General features: G+C 30.2%; 2 protein-coding genes across 8 annotated transcripts in view; both read right to left on the reverse strand.

The window, feature by feature from the left end:
- Positions 1–1586: 1586 nt before the first annotated feature.
- On the reverse strand, positions 1587–6547 carry LOC115706067 (3-phosphoinositide-dependent protein kinase 2). Its single transcript, XM_030633586.2, has 11 exons — positions 5568–6547; positions 4561–4741; positions 4326–4378; positions 3889–3990; positions 3693–3801; positions 3521–3599; positions 3242–3407; positions 2960–3088; positions 2692–2858; positions 2262–2484; positions 1587–2142 (listed from the first exon to the last, which is right to left on the reverse strand). Exons 1-11 carry the CDS (start codon positions 5757–5759, stop codon positions 2059–2061), a joined length of 1485 nt encoding a protein of 494 aa, XP_030489446.1. The 5' UTR covers positions 5760–6547; the 3' UTR covers positions 1587–2058.
- Positions 6548–17755: 11208 nt separating this feature from the next.
- Positions 17756–21324, reverse strand: part of LOC115706066 (uncharacterized) — a 96714-nt gene continuing 93145 nt past the window's right edge. For 6 of the 7 annotated variants that reach the window (XM_061108165.1, XM_061108159.1, XM_061108143.1 and 3 more), the window contains 6 exons: positions 21181–21267; positions 20990–21019; positions 20826–20888; positions 18603–18661; positions 18420–18512; positions 17756–18322 (listed from right to left, as the gene is read on the reverse strand). In XM_061108165.1, the coding sequence (XP_060964148.1) occupies positions 17942–18322; positions 18420–18512; positions 18603–18661; positions 20826–20888; positions 20990–21019; positions 21181–21267 (713 nt within the window). In that variant the 3' untranslated portion in view covers positions 17756–17941. Of the gene's footprint in view, positions 18323–18415; positions 18513–18602; positions 18662–20825; positions 20889–20989; positions 21020–21180; positions 21268–21324 lie in introns of all 7 variants that reach the window. The other variant, XM_061108170.1, reaches the window with a different exon arrangement.

Raw genomic sequence — 21324 nt, forward strand, 5'->3', positions numbered from 1 at the left:
GACAAATATGATAAGAGGGTGTAAGCAACTTGACTAGTTTATTTTTTTTATTTATTTTTTTGAAAAAGAATTAGTTTTAATTTAAATTATTATTTCTGTACATAAAAATGACAAACAGCTATTGCTATTTGCTAATGCTTTCATTTTATTTAAAAATCATATTGACAAAGATCATAATTTAAGAGCAAAAATAAAGCTGTCTTATTTTTCCATATATAAATATAGAAAATATTTTTAGTAAATAAAAGTATCTTATAAAAAAATTATAACCAAAACTTATATCATTGTGATTGTAGATATAGTAAGAATTCGACTAATTTTGTTAAAAAAATTAAAAATTGAAATTTACAATACAATAGATTGAAACAATCCGTCACCCTCACACATTTATCATTTTTCTTTTATACTTGTACTTGTACAACTAATTATTTTAAACTACATTTGTAGCACATCTACTATAAATTATTTGAAATTTATCAAAATCTTTTTAGATCTCTATAATTGTACTGCACACCATCAAATAAAAAATATTATATTATAATTTCTTCAAAACAAAGATACTCCTACCGCTAAAGTAAAAAAAATAAGGTTAAATAGCGGCATAAGTACTCAAAGTTTTGTGTTTGTAAGTAGCATAAACCCAATGATTTTCTTAGTGGCATAAGTACCCAATATTTGTAAAACTGTAATTTTTCTCTATTTTCGTCAGTACAGGTTCCGTTTTAAATTTATTAAAAAAAGATTTGGAAGTAACTGATACTACATATTTTTCGTCCAGACCAAATAATCTAAAATTTAGGTCTTATATGTGTCCTGTTTAAGACAATAACAGAGTCTGTACTGATAAAACTGGAAGAAAATTACAGTTTTATAAACAATACTTATGCCACTAAAAAAAAATCATTGGATTTATTCTGCTTACAAACCTAAAACGTACTTATGCCACTATTTACTCAAAAAAAAAAATAACCATCTCACTATAGAATTCCCCTATAAATATAGGGAACAATTATAAGAGTGTCTCTGTTTTTGGTGTATATTTTGTTTATAGCATGTACACTTCAATAGTTTTTTTTAAAAAAAAAAATCAAGTTTTTTTTTCTACAGTGCAATTGAATTTGAATTTTATATTTGGAAAATAAATATTTAGATTTTAAAAAATACATATATTTTAAAAAAAAAAAAATGAAGACTAGTAACACCTATTATTTCTTCAAATGGCAAAAACAGAAACGTCTCAACAAAAATCACAGTAATATGTTCCCGCAATATATACTCCCTAAATTATCTCTTGTTATATATGAAAGCATACATAATATGAGTTTACTTGTTCTTCTTTTTATTAGAATTATTCTATTGAAGCTATTTTTCTTTAAAAGGATGAATGCAAAAACCTTTTGGGTATATATGACTTGTCACTTATCAGCATTATTTAATAGAGGAACAGATGGTAAGGCATGTGCTTTCATACAAATAAATATATATTAAAGTTTCAATAGATAAACATCAGCTATGGTCCCTCCAAAACAATAATTGACCAGCTTGTAATTAAGGACCAGTGTAACGTACCCTTGACATGGTTGAAATATATAAATGATTTTTAGCAACTTCCATAATTGCAAACTGTACAATCAATCATCCACATAAGAAGAGTCCCAATGTAAATCTGCCAAGACTGCCATACGTGTATGTATATTTTTTTGGAATGTTCAATGTTGAACAAAACTTTCATAGGGGCCAATAATTTAAAACAAGTAAAGAAAAATAAAAATAAAACAAAGCCCATCCACCCCCTTTTCTCACAGAAGACCTATGAAATTCTACAAAATTGTCATATAGAAGAAGCCCCTGAAAGGGAATAGATAGTTAAAGAAATTGCTGTGCACTCTGCAGTACCTAGTATGCACCTAGAGAGAAGCTTTCTCTTGCAGTTTCCAATATTTAATTTTAATAAATAATGGTTTGGGGTAATCAACTGTCTTGAAAAGAATTCCCCACGTTCCTCTACAATATAATAATTTATGCAAAGAATGAGATTGTCAAAAGCAGGATCAGATTTCACCGGTTTTGTAGTCCCTCGATTGCTTTCTTCCATTGCCACGCTCTTTGTTTAGCATCCTCAAATGATAACACCTTCTTGGGCTGAAAACATCACACAACACGATATAACAGAATTAACATACTAAGGAGATAATGTAGGAAATGCAGCAATAATTGAAGTGTGTTTTTCCTTGGAAGATAATGATGCAAGGTAGTCATACCGTACAAATCTTGAAATTGGAAGGGCTTAATACTTGGATGTTGAGGTCATTGGGGTTATCAGACCATATAATATTTCCCTTCACTATGAGTTTTGAGGGATCAACATAAATCAACTTTGGCTTGTTGGTAAGGATAAGCTGCACCTTCTTGCTTGATAGTTTCTGCATTTTCTTTACCATTGATATCATAATAACAGATTCACCAGGTTCAAGGAATTGCTGCCTGTGAACATGAGAAAAGTTTTATTAGATATTCACCGCGGGTCTTAGCTAGCAACTCCCAAATCTTATTTCATACATTTGGACACTAGGATATGCTAGAAAAAGAGAGAGAGAGAAGTTGACAATCACTTGTATGTAATTGATACCGACTATAGAGAGCAGCAAGAAAGAAATATTTTCCTGTGATGCAAAATAGGTGGAGCTGTACCATTTCGAATCAAATGAATCAATGGAAGCAAGTCTAGTAATGTGACTGGATCCCTCAGAGGACGACGTGGCACCAGCATTTCCCTCAATTTGTCTTGCTCCGCAATCACCAATGTGTGAAGGGTTCCATGAAGAATCATGGCAATCATCACTCTCACCAGATTGAGCCTAAACAAAAATAAAAAAATGTAACTCGTTCGTAAGTTTATTCTTAGTAGGATTCTGTCCCTTTTTCCCAAGATCAAACAACAATAAAAGCATAATGCTACCTCTAAAGCAATTTTTGGAGGGATTTGCTGTCTTATATTTTTCCAGTCGATTCCTTTAAAGAATGGATGCCTCTTGAGTGTTGCATAACCACCAGGTCCAGCACCTGGTCTCCTGCTAGGATCTAAATCCTGCATTTGGTAAATGCATTTGAAGTCAAAAATACAGAAATTTGGAAACCTCCAAAACAGGAAAAATAATTTTGTTAAGAAGGAAAAAAATACCCTCATTAAAACCGTAGCTATTTCGAATGAAGACAATATTAAGGGTAGGAAGCAGCTTACCAGCAATCGGTCAATGAGGTCTTTAGCTTCCTCAGAGAAAATATCTGGAAACCTTATATCCCGGGCTATAATTCTTTGAAAAATAAGCCATTCACTGGCATCTTTGAAAGGAGAAGTTCCTGAAAGCATTTGGTACAAGGTGCATCCAAGTGCCCAGAGGTCATTACTGTAGTGGAAAAAAAATATATCATACTGCTGACACATAATTGACATAAATTTGGAGAGCAATAGCCAACTGCTTGCTCAAACACTACAAGTATTACACAAATATTTTCGTACCCAAAAGTTGCAGGAGAAGAATTCAAGACTTCGGGAGGGACGTATGCAGCTGTCCCCACAAATGTGCAGGCCTTATCATCTGAAAATGGCGCCCAATGAGCAAATTTTCCACATAATTGGTAAAACATACACTTTCTGTGTTATAGCATCATATATGATATATATACAGTACCTGATGACGCGTTAGGAAGGACTGTAATTAGGCTATCTTGCATAGGCTTTACACTCCCAAAATCAGCAATTTTGATATGACCATCCATTGTAAGTAGCAAATTCTCAGGCTGCATTCAAGGAATTTTCAGAAATGGTAACCAGAATAATCTCATGCTTTACGTACTGAAATCAGGTGAGCATTCAGGAAAATATACCTTTATATCTCGATGAATCAGCCCCATTCCATGTATGTATTCAAGTGCATCTACAACTTCTGCTGCATAAAATCGGGCTTCATCTTCAGACAAACGAACTTTCTGCACATGATTAAAAAAAGAAATTGAAAACTGGGTGGGGAACAGCAAAAAGCTAAAATGGCACAATGCTACTGAAAATAAGTAATAAGATACCAAAAATCATTAGAAAATTCATGAAAGTATGTGTAAAATATTTAGTTAAATGATATATAAAGGAATTGAAATGCTTCTTTGACTCTTCTTCTTTCTTCATTTTTAAATGAAATGAAATGATATTTAGTTAAATGATAAACAATACCACTTGATTAGAAAATGGAAAATGAAATGCGAGGAAGCCGTAAATCAATAATGACAAAAAATAGCACAAAATATATTGGTTTCTATTCTCAACTTACCCTGGTTATTTGATCAAAAAGCTCTCCACCTTCACAAGATTCAAGTGCCATGTCTGCAGAAAAATCAGAGGCAAATGCTAAATGAGAATAAGAAAGGTAAACCATACAAAATGTGAAACATGACTAACACATAACTAGATCTAGATTATTAAAATATAAAACAAGCAATGTACTTATACAAAGAAGTGGGAACTGAAAGACATAAACATTCAACAAATTGCCAAAAACTACCTACATAGTGAAAAGGTATCTTGAAAAGTAAAAAATAGCCGTACGATGCCAGGATGATCCAATTGATCAAGAACAATACGTTCCAACTTTACATAAGCGGTTTTATTTTCTTTTGTGATGAATTTTTTATCCATTATCTTCAATGCATAAACAATTCCCGTGTCCTTCTTCTTGGCCCGCACAACCTGGTAATACATTAACCAAAAACAAGATGCATATATGAACTCCATATAATGTAAGCAACAGTTTCAAAAACTGCAAAAAAATTAGCAATGCAAAATTTTCATGTATCAACAAGTGACTGTGAGTTAAAGGTTGAAAAGAAGCTACTACATACATAGCTCAAATAAGAGATGCTCCCCCATAAAAGTAGTCATAGAATCATCGGTTTTGAACTTTTGATAAAAATTTATTCCAGAGAAATTCATATAGAAAATTAGTTTCTTCTAACAAGCTAAATACATGAAGAGGTTTCGATGAATCAGGTACAGAAACAGAACACATGTTTATTTCCAAAACTAAAAAAATCACCAACCAATTTGCTATATTCATTTAATTTCTACATATAAAAACGAGGCTACCCTAGGATATAGCAGCTGGACAGTTTTGAGCTCTCATAGAATTTTAAGATCAATAGACTGATGCCCATAACACTAGAAACTGGAAGCTCTGCCATAACCCTGAGTTTGTCCATTCAATGTACAAAATCCATGCGTTTAGACAACAACAAACTCAGCCTAACTTCTAAAATTCTCTAGTTTTACTGATTATATCTTATATCAGAAAGTCTTAGGAAACCAATAAAAAAATTTGGCACCAGAGAGCCAAAGATAGGACAAAAAGAAGCAATTTTCTCATCAGGCCTTATATGATCGATTAAATGATCAAGGCATAAACGTAAATAGTGAGCTTGACTATTTACATTCCCTTAAAGGAAAGAAAATAAATAAAATTAAAGCTAGCATTACATGATTAATTTGATAAAAGCTGAAAAAACTCAAAATCTCATACCTTGGAGTAGGAACCAACGCCATAGATCTTTCCCAATTCAAAGTCCTGAATGCTGAAATTCTCCTGGGGAGCCCTGAATGCAAAACTTTTGGATCTCTGAACACTGCCACCAACACTACCAGCACCACCTCCATTAGAAGAATTCCCCTGAATCCTCAACTTAGCATCAAAATCCTTCTCCATCGCCAACATCTCTCACTCTAAAACTTCTTCCACATTCCACAACCAACCCACAGACTCTCTATCTATGTATCTGTCTATTTCCACGAAAACCCATTTCGCCTTTTCTCACTCTCTCTCTAAAAATATACGAAAGCAGCCTCGAAAACCGAGCAAAGACCAAGAAAACGGATCAGAAAGAAAGAAAGACCCTATTTCTCTCTCTCTCTCTCTCTCTCTCTCTCTCTCTCTCTCTCTCTCTCTCTCTCTCTCCACTGTGAAAAAGAAAAGGTGAAAATGAATTGGATTCCTTATTGTAAGTATTCTTATGAGAATATGGGTATGTGTGTAATCTGAGAAGGTGACCAGCTTTAGCTTTGGGTTTGCAATTTCAAAACCCTAAAAAGTAGAGAGTAATATGGGATTAAGGAATGGGGGAAGAGAGAGAAAATAAAGTGAAAAATGGCTTCTTTAGCTTATTAATGGTTTTGTAATTAAAAAAAAGAATAGATTTTTAATTATGGATGGAGGAGAGGGAGGTATGGGGATTGAAGAGAAGGGAGAGTAAATAGCACATGGGATGGAATCATGGAGAAGAATAGTTCCCATAACCAACCAACCATTCTCATTCAAACAATTCTCTCTCTAGATTTTTTAGAGCCTAAAAAAGGAAAGCAGAGAGAGAGAGAGAGGTTGAATTGAATGATGATTTGATCCTTTTCTTGATGCTATTGCTGGTTATGATTGTGAGGAAAGCCTTTAGCTTTGGTTTGGCTTTGGCTTTTCTTTGTCTTTTGTTTTTGCTTTGCTTTGCTTTCACCACCTCATCTAATTATATTTATTAAAATGTAAATTACTCAAAGAAAAGAAAAAGAAAAAAAGTGATAATAATTAATTTAATAATGGCATTGGCAACAACATGAAGACCAATACCACTTTATTGATTGCGATTGTATGCCAAGACTCCTCTGTTTTGTATTTGGGTTTTAACAGAAGCAAATTATTCGAGCTTTAAGCTTTCATTTTTTGGAAATTGAAATAAAAAATGAGTATATGTCCATGTATTTTTTTTTTTATTTGTGTTTATATATTACACAATGTATAATTTGACACTCGAACTCAGTACTTCCGTTACACATTCACTCTCCTGTGACCATTTGAGTTAGCCTAAATGATATGTAATGTATATGATTTTAAAAAATTTTACAATCTACCCAAAACAAAATACAGATGTATATATATTATAATTATTTAAGACATTATATAATATTGTGATAAATTTAAATAAATTTAACTCGCTAAAAACAGATTCAAACTATTTATTATATTTGTGATTCTTTTATTATATAAGCATATCAAATATATTGTTTGAATATTATTTTTTATATTATAAATTTTTTTAAATTTTACAATATATCTTAAATGAAAAAAAAAATAGACTAAATTTTTTTTAAATATCAAAATAGATAAAAGTACATGTGTACACCCATTTTAAGAGAGTACATTATGGACACTAAATTTGTTTTAGCACACACTAAAAATTATATGGATTTTATTTTATTTCACACAATAAAAAACAACCTATTATTATTATTATTATTTCCTTTTCTTTGTTGGCCATGATGCATTGTCAAGAGAGAGATGAGATTCACATTTTCTTATGTCATATCATACTTTAGTTTAGGACCAATAAGGCATCTCCCATCTCCTACACAAAATAATGCAATGTGATGCATATAATTTAGTAAAAGAAGCTTGTTTTGGTAGTTACTTGTTATTACTCTAAAGATCTAAACTCTTAAAGCGAAGAGACAAAGTCACGAATTAGGCTCTCTCTTTTTCAAAAAAAAAAAAACCATTCATATGAGAAACAACCTATAGACCAAGGGAAATTGAGTAATTTGCGGTAAAACCCTTCTAACTATCAATTTATTTATAAAAAACCATCCAATCTCATATTTTGGTGGGAAAACTCTCCAAAGTATTGTTCCATTTACATTTTTAAGTTGTCGTCTGTCCAGCCTTGTTAAGTCCTAATTTTGTCCACGTGGCAATGACAGGTCATTAAAAAATTATCCTAGGTGGGTATGTTTTACAAAATAAAAATTAAAATAAGTAATTAATATAAAAATAAAAACTTTAAGAGTAATTTACGGTAAAACCCCTCAACTATCAAGTTACTTATAAAAAATCATCCAACCTTAAAGTTTTTTGGATAGTTTTTTGCGAGTAAATTGATAGTTGGGGGGTTTTGCCACAAATTACTCTAAAATATATATACACACATGATGCCTTTAAACGTTTATAGTTGAAGTTTAGTGCAGTGCTGAATATTTTATTATTATTATGAGAAATCAAAATCATTTTATTGCATAAACTCAAATTTACAATTTAACAGCACCATTACGGCCTTTATAATCTATACAACTTGTAGAATCTGTAAAATTAATTATGTTGTAAATTTACAATTACTCAACCCATTTCAAGTCTTTTTATTTCATTTTTTAGACAAAATTGATAAAATTCTAACTTTCACCTCATCTCGAATGCAGAGCATTAACATGGATAACATAGTGGTGTTCGCGGATTGGTTTGGTCCCGATTTTTATAGTTTTTGAACTAAACCAGTATAACGGTTTTTTGAATATTAAAAACCAAACCAGACCAATAAATTTCTCAAACCAAACCAAACCATTAAGAACAGTTTGGTTTGGTTCGAAACAACGGTTTAAGTAGAATTTATAATTATTCATATTTTTTAAGTAATTGTACTATTTTTATTAAGTTTTTAATTTTATTTTTCAAAATATATAAAGTAATTTGCGGCAAACTCCCCCCTAACTATCAATTTACTTGCAAAAAACCATCCAAAAAATTTTAAGGTTGGATGGTTTTTTGCAAGTAAATTGATAGTTGGAGGGTTTTACCGCAAATTACTCTTAAAGTTTTTATTTTTATTTTAATTACTCATTTTAATTTTAAATTTGTAAAATATGGCCACGTAGGATAATTTTTTAGTGACTTGTCATTGCCACGTGGACAAAATTAAGACTTAACGAGGCTGGACAGGCGACACCTTAAAAATGTAAACGGAACAGTACTTTGAAGGGTTTTCCCACTAAAATATGAGGTTGGATAGTTTTTTGCAAGTAAATTGATAGTTGGGGGGTTTCACCGCAAATTACTCAGGAAAATTTGATTTTTTATGCATATAATACCTTTAAATTAATCCCCTAAACTTATATGTATTAATATTTGTTAAATAGGTCAACATTTATTTTTTCCCAAAATATTCTCCTCATTTTCAAACAGCCACTATCTCTCTATCACCCAACCACCACCAATTTTCCATCCGAAAATTTATGTGACCCAACCACGACCACGACCACAACCCATGACCCAAATAACACCCTTCTCCACCACCCACGACGACTGTGACTGACGACCACCATGTCTGACAAACTGAACACCCATTTCTCCATGACCACCGCGACCCACGGATCCAATATCAAAGGTTAGTGTTTTTGGATCTGTGATTTCTGGGTTAGAAAATGCTTTTTCTAGGCAGGCCCAATGCAGGCCCGATGCATCATGATGAAAAAATTTGGATCTGGATTGAAGACAAAGGCCCGATATAATGGGCCTGATGGCCAGTCTGATGGTCAGTCAATTTTTTGGAAAAACAAAAAATTGGCTGGCCATCGGGCCCTATATTGGGCCTTTGTCTTCAACCTAGATCCAATTTTTTTCATCATGATGCATCGGGCTTGCATCGGGGATGCATCGGACTTGCATCGAGCCTGCCTAGAAAATACATTTTCTAACCCAGAAATCACAGATTCAAATCTAAACCTAAATCTAATCCAAAATGCACATATCAAACCCTAAATCTATCAATAGACTATATTTTAACCCTAAATCAATAAGAAAAATATTCAAAAATACCGTAAGGGGAAATCTTATCTTGGTCGTTGTTCGTCTTCGTGGTGGGTCAACTGGATGGTCGGTGGAGTGGGTCTTCGTCCTCGGATGGTGGGTTGAGTGGTGCTTAGATGGGGGGTTCGGTGGAGATTTCCGTCGTGGTGGTGGGTTTAGTGAGAGAGAGAGAGAGAGAGAGAGAGAGAGAGAGAGAGAGAGAGAGAGAGAGAGAGAGAGAGAGAGAGAGAGAGAGAGCCACTTTTTGGAATGAGAGGAGTAAAATGGGATTTTAGTAAATTAACCTATTGTACAAATATTGAATAGTTTTGGTTTAATGGACCAATTTTAGTTTAATAAATACATAAATATTCAAATTTTCCTAAACCAATTAGTAAAACCATTCTATGCAAGTCTTAATCCAATCAAATAACATCAACAAATGCAAAAAGATATGTCAAATTGTTGCAAAACTGTTGCTCGATAGCTTTGCAATACTTCCGACCAATTAATTTAATACTGTTACATGATTTGAGATAAGACTCGTGTTAAATTAAATAAATCTAAATGTATATAATATTCATAAATGCAAATGTTACGAAAATTATAAACAACTACGCAAGGGTATGTAATCAAACAGTACTCACACATGTGAAGTCGATCTCACATAGAATTGAACTGAATACTACTAAATTAGACTTATATTTCTATTTGGTAAACAATAATTTTGATGACAATAAAAATAAGGAATACAATAAAATAAAATTAAAAGAAATTAGAAAACGAATCATGTTGTTTCAATTACTCAATTGCTAATGTTAATTATTATTCATCTCTCTTAAAGTGAATGACTGATTATAAAAATTAACATAACTCTTTTCAGATCTTTTAGATCCTAAATCACATGTTATCTAATCATCATTAAACAATAATCTCATGTCACTAAGGCTATGCAAATACTGTCGTTTCACATCAAAACTTAGTTTATCCAATTTTAGCATTCTCAAAACTCACTTTTCAAGTTTTGAATTGGGATCATTAAGCATGCCTAAGGTGATCAATCTCAAATATGGAATTAAGTACAAATGTGGATAAATTCACAATCAAGAAGGGAGAAATAACAATTATCATTAACTTAAGGAATAATGTTAATCAACATTCATTATCTCCCCAAATAGGAGTTTAGATCATAATCTCCATAATCAAATTCATAATCAAAATTAAAATAGAAAATAACATTGAAAAGTAAGAGAGAAGAAAGAATTGGTTGGAGAAATTGACTGATTATAAAAATTAACATAACTCTTTTCAGATCTTTTAGGTCTTAAATCACATGCTAAGTCATCATTAAACAGTAATCTCATGTCACTAAGGCTATGCAAATACTGTCGTTTCATATCAAAACCTAGTTTATCCAATTTTAGCATTCTCAAAACTCACTTTTTAGGTTTTGAATTGGGATCATTAAGCATGCCTAAGGTGATCAATCTCAAATATGGAATTAAGTACAAATGTGGATAAATTCACAATCAAGAAGGGAGAAATAACAATTATCATTAACTTAAGGAATAATGTTAATCAACATTCATTATCTCCCCAAATAGGAGTTTAGATCATAATCTCCATAATCAAATTCATAATCAAAATTAAAATAGAAAATAACATTGAAAATTAAGAGAGAAGAAAGAATTGGTTGGAGAAATTGACTTGAATCGCCACAAGCCGCTCTTGAAGTTATCTCCTCTGTTTCTAGGTCTCCAATTTTATATTGTATATCCACTTTATTTTATTTATTTTAAGAGAGAAGAAAGAACTAACCAAATTACATTGTATATCCACTTTATTTTATTTATTTTGATTTTTACTTTTATTTTCATATTCTTTAATATATACTCACTTTTATAGATGGTATTCTCATTAGACCCCTTAAGTTAATTAATGTAAATTATATGCAAGACTTAAATAGAAAGTGAAGGTATATTGAACAATTCACTCAAAAAAATTGATATATTTTAATAAAATATAATATAAGAAAACTTTTAATTAACGGATAAAAAAAAAAGATAATTTTCAACTTATCCCAAGGTAAGGTTGGATTGGAATAATGAAAAGGGATTAAGAAACTGTGGGCTGAAAGAAGAAGAAGAAGAAGAAGTAATACTAATAGGGCCCAAACTAAGAGATGTATGTAAGAATAAGAGAGGTCACGTGAAGGAAGGGACTAACTTATAGGGGTGTTCAACAAAATTTATAAATTGCCTAACCGGAATAAACCGCCAAAATTAAACCGAATAAACCGATAAAAAATACAACCCGAAATAATATAATGAAAATCCAAACCGCCCAATAAATATATTGGGGGGTTTACAAATTATTCTAAATCGCCCAATTAACCCGAATAAACCGAATTAAACCGATTTATATATTTTTATAGATGTGTATATATTATATCACATAAATTACATTTATTAGTTAAACTATTTTGTATTTAAAGTTTAGACATTTTAGTGTTTAACTTAAAACTTAGACTTTATAGTTAATAATTTTTATTGTATTTGGATATTGAAGTTAAAGTTTAAAATCTCTACCATATTTTATTACTTTTTTTAATTATATTATTCAATTATAATTATTTTATGTTTACTCGATTATATTTATTATCTTATATTAAGGTTCTTAAAATTAATTTAAATTATAGTATTTTTTAACTTGAAATATAAATAATGCATTTTTATTTTTTTTTTAAATCTAATTATTTGAATAGTAGAAACTAACAATAATCATTATAAAAAAAAAAAAAGTGAAAAACGGTTTGGACGGATTAACCCGACCAAACCGATGAAATAATTGGGCGGGTTGAACTTTCTCTAACTTTTGATTGGACGGGTTACGATTAAATATTTGCAACCCAATATTTATATTGGGTTGATAAAAATATGCTATAATCCGACTAAATCGAGCGACGTACACCCCTACTAACTTAGAGTGGTGTTGGGTTTCTTATCCGTACTTTTATTGTGGGCTCCCTAAAATACGCAGCATCATCACCTCCATATTATGTCTGTTAGGGACCAACACATTCACCACATTTCAATGACTTTCATCTTTTAATTTTATTTATCACTTGAACTTTTAGTCAAACCATTTAAAAGCAGGGATTCACTAAAATATTCATTAGAAAAGAAAAAAAAAATTGTTTGGTGAAAAGCTCACATCCTCTCCTCCTCCTTAATCTTGCTTTGATGATTATGACTCAAATAGTTGTTTCCTTTATGAAAATGAGTTCAATTCTGATCAGTGCACAGAGCTAACGGTTTGAAGCTTACAATTCATGAAAGTCCCAACTCAAAAAATTTATTTGCCCACAAAAGATTTTTCAAATCAAACAATTATACATTATTAACTCATCATTGCTTTTGAGTAACCAATGCTTTATTTTAGCCATATTCAGTAGTTTCTAAATATTCACTATAAATTAAAAAAAAAAAAACCAAATATTCACTATAAATGAGTCTCTAATTTGTATTAGTTGTATGCTGGCCACTAAAAGGGCTGATATTTTAAATTCTATATTGACAAAAATTTCTTTAGCTTGTGCCAATGGTTGTGCCCAAACAATAAAATTAGAAAAAAGTCCATAAATTCAACAATCTCAATAGTTCAAAGGGCATTTTTAACGACCTTAAAAGTTCGGGGGCATGATTTGGTACATGTCAAAGTTCAGGGGGCAAAAATCCTAATTAGCCTTAAAATAATTGTAAAATACACATATTTATTTTTCTTATTTTTAGAACCAACACACCACACCATCTCATCTCAAATATATAATAATACATATGTGGCTAATTAGGAATATATAAATATTTCTTGATATTTTGACATATATCAAAATCATCTTTTAAAAATTTGTAGACCATTAAAATTTATTAAGATTTTTGAATTCAAATTTTTTTTATTAATTTTATTAAGGGTTGCGTGATGATAATTGACATGCTCGAATATAAGTTAGTACTTGTTAAAGTTCACAAATATGATTTAATATATGAACAATCACTACTATGATGAGCATCCGTTAATGAAATTGAAAGTAAATTCTTAAATCTGAAAATATGTGATTGATAGTTGATACTATACATTCGTGTATTTTAAAAATAGTGTAAGCACTGTTGTTTTATAATAAATTTACATTTTATTTAACGATTCTGAAAATTAAAACTACTAATTGGTATTATTTATGTGTGAATACAAATTAACTAAAAAATACATTTAAGTATGAAATTAATAATTTTTTTTTATATAATAAAAAATTAGTACATGTTACTAGCTCTACTAAATACTAATTTGCTAATAAGCTACAATTAGATAATTTTATTTTTTATTTTGGTTATAGAATTTCAAATTTCAAGTATAACTGAAATGTAAATATTATAGGTGACTACAATAAGAATTAAGGGTATTCACATCCAATAGATTTAGACCCAACTGATCCAATCAAATTATTTATTGGATATTGAATTTTGTCATCTGATCCAATCGAATTGAGTTATCCGATCCGATCTAATATATTGAATTGGATCGGTTCCAACCATTGGATGCATTGATTGGTTTTCTATTGGATTGGATTGAATCCATCCAATCCATTTTAGCTACCATTTAAGTTGATTTCATTAAAAAAAATATATATATATATAATTCAAAAACTAATAATCCAATATACATAATAAACAACTTAATTCTCATGATCTCATAATAAAACTGTCAAAAAATAAAACTTATTCAATACGCATCGATAATTTTATTAGCGTTTAGGAATATGAGAATTAATATTTTAGATAAGTTTTTTTTTTCTTTAATCTCATGTGTTAAATGTATATTAACCAATTATATATTTTTTTTTTAAATAAAATATATTACATATATAAAATTATAAATGTATTTTAAAAATATATAAATGCAATTGAATGACCATTGAATGATAATTGAATTGGTTTGGTCGGTTATTCATTGAATCGGATGTCCTATCCAACAACTGATTCAATCCAACTGGATTTTCAAAATTTACATCTGATCCGATCCAATTATGATTGGATATCCGATTCTATTGGATTGGTCAGTTGTAATTGAATTGAATGACTTTCTACACACCCATAACAAGAACCATCTAAAAATGAACTTTTGAAAGAAAGAAAAAGAAAGAGACTAAGAAAATACTTTTATAATAATTAAAATAGACGAAGTTGATATTAAATAAATAGACAGTTGATTGACTCAATACTTAGTTGATTGTATATCAAAAGCGCCCTAATATCTTAGGTGCATTAGAGAAATATTAAAAGATACTAGTAGTGTTTAGTATCTTTTTATGTGTCAATATTGCTATTAATACTACTAAATATCGGATCTCATATAATTTAATGTAATAACTTTTATGGAGTATCACTAGCCAACCACAAGGTGACATGTCTATAAGAGCTAAGCACCACTAGTGGCCAGCACATTAAAAGAGTTGGAGCTAGTGTTAGGCGTAGTTAAAGATGATTTGGGCTAGCTACGCCTCGTACTTGGCGGCTTAGCCCCCAACATATCCTTTTTCTTGGGCCAATATATATGATGTCTTGAATCCAACTTTGAGTTTATGTCACCACTAGGACCGGTCTTAAGGTATATGGGATTTAAGGCAAAATTAAATTTTGGGGTCCTTATATATAGTTGGCTAATTAGGATTTTTGCTCCCTGAACTTTGACATGTACTGAATCATGCCCCCTAAACTTTTAAAGTCGTTATAGATGCCCCTGAACTATTGAGATTGTTGAATTTAAAGACCTTTTTCCAATTTTATTAAAGATCGCGTGATGTGAACGGAAATTCAAGAATACAATTCTGGTTCTTGTTAAAGTTCACCAAAATAATTTAGTATATGAATAATCTCTTGATTAGTGTCCACTATAAAATTAAAACAAAAATTTTTAAATGGAACAATGTAATTAATATATATACATGTATGTATTTTAAAAATAGTATAATCGAGTGCTGTGATATAATAAATCCACATTTTGTTCTACAACTCAAAAAAGTAGAACTGCTATTATTCACGTGAATGCATATTAATTCAAAAATTAGTAAATTGTTATAAAATAATATAAAGTGAATGAGAAGAAAGAAGAAGAAGAGAGAAAGAGAATTTCTGAGTTGTTTATTCCAATTAGGTGAACTCCTATTTATACAAATACAAGAAAATTAATAGTAATAAATAAAAGATTTGAACATCCACATAATTATTAACATTTATAACATATATATTTTTCTTTTGAAAAAGAATTAATAAATAATATTAGCTGTACTAAATAGCAATTCGCTAATAAGCTAAACTAGAAATGAAAAATATTCTTTGTTTTGGTTATATTTTTAAGGGATTTTTACATAGTATACTGTATTTTTGCATTTTATTACTTTTATACTGCTATACGGTAAAAATTACAAAAATACTGTACATTTATACTGTCATACTTGTCACTTTGCATGTCTTTCTCTATTTTTTTTTATTGATCAATTTTTTAAAAAAATTGTTGATGTGATGCTCATGGTCAAATCATGGCAGCTCATATTTAAAAAAAAAAAAGTGATAAATAAAAAAAATTATATATTATATTTATTTTATAATTACACGTTATCCCACATTTCATCATTTCAATTTTTTTCATCATCTTAAGTTATTCATCTCCCTCACATGTTCATCTTCTTCTTCATGTTCTTCTTCTTTTTTTTTTTTTTTTTTTTTTTTACAAAGCCATACAATTGTGCTTGAGCTTTAGCCCTCAAGATGTGCTTGAAGAGAGAGAGACCAGTAGACAGAGAGCCTATCCTTGAGAATATCTTCAAGAAGAACAATACAAAGGAAGAAGAAGAACAGTAGACAACTCAAGCTTTCTAAGTAAAAAAAAAAATCTCTTCTTTTCTTTATTTATTTTTTCTAGAACAACATAAACTTTACTGAGTTTTTGCTATTTTTACTAATTATATTTTTTTTTCCTTTTTTGGGGTTATGTTTTGGCTCTGATGGTTTATTTTGTTATTGTTTTATTATTGTTTTAATGTTATTTTACTGTTGTTTTCTTTTATTTTTTTATATCATTTTTTTTAAAATATTATTGTACTGCTTTATTTTTAATAGCAATAGGGAAATAATAAAATTTGCATTTAAGTTATTTCTTCAGTATCATATACTTCAATATATGTTCAGTTTTCTTTTGTTGTTCCACTGTTGTTTTTTAGCTGTTCTCATTCTTTTCATTTTTGATGTCTCATTCTATATGTTCTTTTGTTGTGCCCTAGCTTCCCACATTTACTGCATTTTTTATGTTGTTTTTTTTTTCCCAGCCAGCTTCCATCATTATTTTTTTTTTGGTCTTCTAGATTTTCCCACTTTAATGGAAGGTAAGTCTTTTACTGTCCATAATTCTTTCATTCTGGTTACCTTATATAAATATTTAGTAATTGGTTTAACATGTGTAATTTAAAACCAATATAGTGGAACAACCCAAAAACAACATTAGAAAAACCATGACAACCCTAATATTAATAGTTTTAATGAATCTGCTTCATCTCACCGGATTTAATGGTTGTTTTTCGGTTGTTCTGGTGTTATTGTGGTGGTTTCTGTGTGTGGGTGTAGAAGATGGACCCTCGTTTTTTATTTTCGGTGTTTACAGTATAAAAGAAAAAAAAAAGTCCTAAAACAGTATAAAAGATTTTTACCGTGTGGCAGTATTTTTATAAGAATTAGGTCAAAATACAGTATTTTTGTAAGTTTCCCTATTTTTAAAGAGAAAGTAAATATCATCATAGGTGACAAATAACCATCCAAATATGAACTTGTAAAAAAGAGATTACTAGAAAGTGCTTTTATAATTATTAAAATAGATAATGTTGACAATAACTAAAATAAACAAAGTTATTCATCCAACACTTAATTAATAAAAATACAACCATCCTCGTTGTGATCTTGGTGCAATTAGATTTTATACAATTTCAAATAATAAATTTTAAAGATCACTACCTCTAAAAAAAGTATGAAAAACTCGTTTTTTTATCAATTAATCAAATCTACCTCTAATTTTATATTTAATTGAAACATAAATTAACTCTTATAAAGAATTTACATAGAGAGTATATTAAAGTAACAAGAGTAAAATTGATAAAATATTTATAAAAAAAATAAAAATAAAAAAGAATAATATAACAAGAATATAGAGTCTAATTTCCAATAAAAAAAAATGGCAGCAAAGGCCTACTTAACTAACTAATATCCAAAGCGCTGTGTCTTCCTAGGGAAGATAAAAGAGTTGGTGTTAATGTTAGGCCTAGTTGAAGATGATTTGGGCCAGTCAAAGTTAGGAGGCTTCCTACCTGGAGGTGTACCCCAACGTAATATTTTTAAACCTTTGGGCCAATATTTACAACGTCTTGATGAATCCAACCTTGAGTTCATGTAAAGAGGACCCGACATTTTAAACCAGATAGCCAACCCACGCTTCGGTATAAATTTTGACCAAACCTTAGCTAGGTAAGTACCCCTATCATTGCCCATCAATATTAAATAATGTGTGAATGAATTCAAATTCCAGTTCACAACACGTCCTTGATTAACTTGGACCACATATTTAAGTTCCACCTCATTGTCCTGAACATTATCAAACAATATTAATTACATCATATGTATGTATCATTCATAAAGTAGCCAAACATGTGTGTATACATCATATATATTACGAACCTACCATTCTCTTGCTATGCTCTTTCATTACAAATATTGCCATTGCTAAAAATGGACGAGGTACAAATCGAGTTCCATACTCCGCAGGGAAAAATCCCTATATCATGAATTTAAACAAGAAAATTAAGATGACAAAGTAAATTCTTTATTAATAGAGATTTTAATTATAGATGTAATGGAGTGATACCTTATCATTTTTCTCCTCATAGTTTTCGTCCAAATCAATGCTTTCGTCAATAAAAATATCTATAAAAATACTGAGGTCAATTGATCAACGTGCATGCCATTATTAATCTAAAATTAATAATATCTTTATATATTAAAAGTAATTATTTAAGGGGAATGTTTAACGATTTTTTTTTTTTATATTTTAAAAAGTTAACGGAACAGGAAAACAAAATCTATTTCTTTAGCCCTTACCGATTTTACTAAAATTATGGGATCCAGAGAAAAATCAAAGTTCAATTAATTAACGCCAACGATTAAGAAGCTTCTCCTTCGCAACAATTTTGAGAAAATTAATCAGTGGGAACAAAGTTAAGAAAATAAAGGCCGAGGACTCTCCATCTACATGAACACGATGATGCACAGGGCAAGAGGTCTGGATTCTATTTGATAGCTTATTGCATAATTAATTGTCTTTATAATTAAGAAGTTTCTTTCTGTTTGAGGCTTACATTCTTCTCCAACATTAATTTAACAGTACTGAGAGCAAGAAATTAGATACCTCATTGAAGAAGATGGCCAAGAAACATAATATGGATGTGAAAACACCAACTGAAAATGTCAAAGACTCAATTAAGAAGAAACCGGATGAAACAGTTGGAGAATGGCCAAAAAGAAGGAGGTGTGAAAAGAAATATACAACAAAGAGTGCGTGATATATCTTCTTTGTTTTCTGTCTTTTTTTGTAAACATTTTTTCTTTCTGACAATATTTACAAAACAGAGAAAGTATTATGAGCCGAAGATGGAGAAACGAATTGTACGCACCAGCCCTTTGGGTAAAGACAAATATTATAAAAGATTATAATAGGTATTGGTGGTTTCGGCGTGAAGAGAGAATAATATTTGTGGAGAGTTCTGATTCCAAGTAGTGGGGATACTACAGTAGCAAGGATGAGGAATTAAGGGTGTTTTATATTAAAACATGTTGTGATTTGTTTATGTATTTATGATCCTTACTTGATATTTTTGGAACAGCTTGATGCATTGATGGGTTTGCTAAACTGCAAGGGCGATAGAGAGTGTGCGCTAAAAATTGAAGGATTTGATGAGGCTCTTAAGGCGCGATGACCCACAAAATGGAGATGTGTTTAAGCAATACCTATAATCAAAGAAGAGAAGAAAAAGTATCTCCGACTAGAAAATTGACAAAATGGAGTTGATTCTGTTTAACCACCAGTGGCAAAACCAGCTGGAATGGTTGTTGCACTCTGTAAATTTCAACTTCTTCTTATAATAATAATAATTCTCATGGGGCGGCTGTTTCGATTGCTGCGCTACTGCCGGCGGGAGCCATACAACAACCACCACCACCGCAACAACAACCTCCTCCGCAGTCTCAAATATCCACAGTACAATCTCTTCCTATTGCTACTACTACTACTACTTCCTCTTCCAGTCTTTGCTCAATGATGTCTACTAAATAATATATTGTTATTTATTTATTGTACAATTTAAAGTAATGATTTCTTGAAAATTTTAGTTCATTTTCCATTAGTTCAGATGTAATACATACATAGTAGTTTAAGCATTACACACAAGCCTATTTTCACCTGGTAGTGATACATATATATGTAATATATATGTTACATAATTTTTTGCAAGCTTATGATATATTCATCAACACTAAAAACACACACATGACACACACACATATATATAATTATATATATGTATATAAATTGCATATTTCAAAGTTTTTTTTTCCTTTTGCTTCCCTGTTATTTTACTTTTGAAATTATGTTAATAGTGTGTAATAATGCTTATTAATTTCTACAAAGTTTGGGTTTTGAGTTGGGGAAGACAGGGAAATTAATAGGGTTATAAGTTGGTTCTATTCCCATGTGGCATTATTTGGAATAGAGCTTCTTTGAAATCGGTATTGTCAATTTGGGAGTAAGATGCATTGTTGTATTGGGATGAAATGATGTTTGTATTGGGATGATACAAAAATAGTTAGTTTCACAATTTTTTATATTAAATTTTATTGAATTGTCGATTATTTAAACTCTGATAATAATTTTTTTCTCTTTTTTTTTTGGTTAATTTTTTTTATAAAGTTACTGCATATTGAAGAAATTCTCCTCTTTGCTTCCTTCTCTAGCATTGAATAAAAGCTTTCAACTAATATATAACTAAATATACAACTTCAAACTAGTATATAAAAAACATATATATATACATACCAGCAAGAGTAAGATGCATTCCACTGCATCTTCGGTAACTACGCCAAATTATTTTGGCTGCCTCTGCATGCATGTAGATTAACCAATAAATAATGTGGTCATATTATATTAATACATAAATATACATAGGTATGATACACTACAAATAATATATGCATACGTACCACCAGGCGATGAACCAGCAGGTTGATGTTCTAATAAGATTCAACAATTATAGCAAAATTAAACAAAGTTAATAGATAATCCAAGTTAAAAAAGAAAAAGCCAAAACGTTTAGTAATTAATAAATAAAATGGAACTACTTGTATGTATACTAAATAACCATAGGAATATGATGAGATAACATTAACTATACCAATAATAGGAGGAAGGCGGCTGAAACGATATGGCACTCCCTTGAAGGGATTATCATATGGGTAATTCCCAGGGGCCTTGGCCGGTTCTGCAAATTAAACAAAGTTAATATATAATCCGAGTAAAAACAAAAAGTCAAAACATT

The sequence above is a fragment of the Cannabis sativa genome, chromosome 1 (genome assembly GCF_029168945.1).
Source record: "Cannabis sativa cultivar Pink pepper isolate KNU-18-1 chromosome 1, ASM2916894v1, whole genome shotgun sequence".
NCBI lineage: Eukaryota > Viridiplantae > Streptophyta > Magnoliopsida > Rosales > Cannabaceae > Cannabis > Cannabis sativa.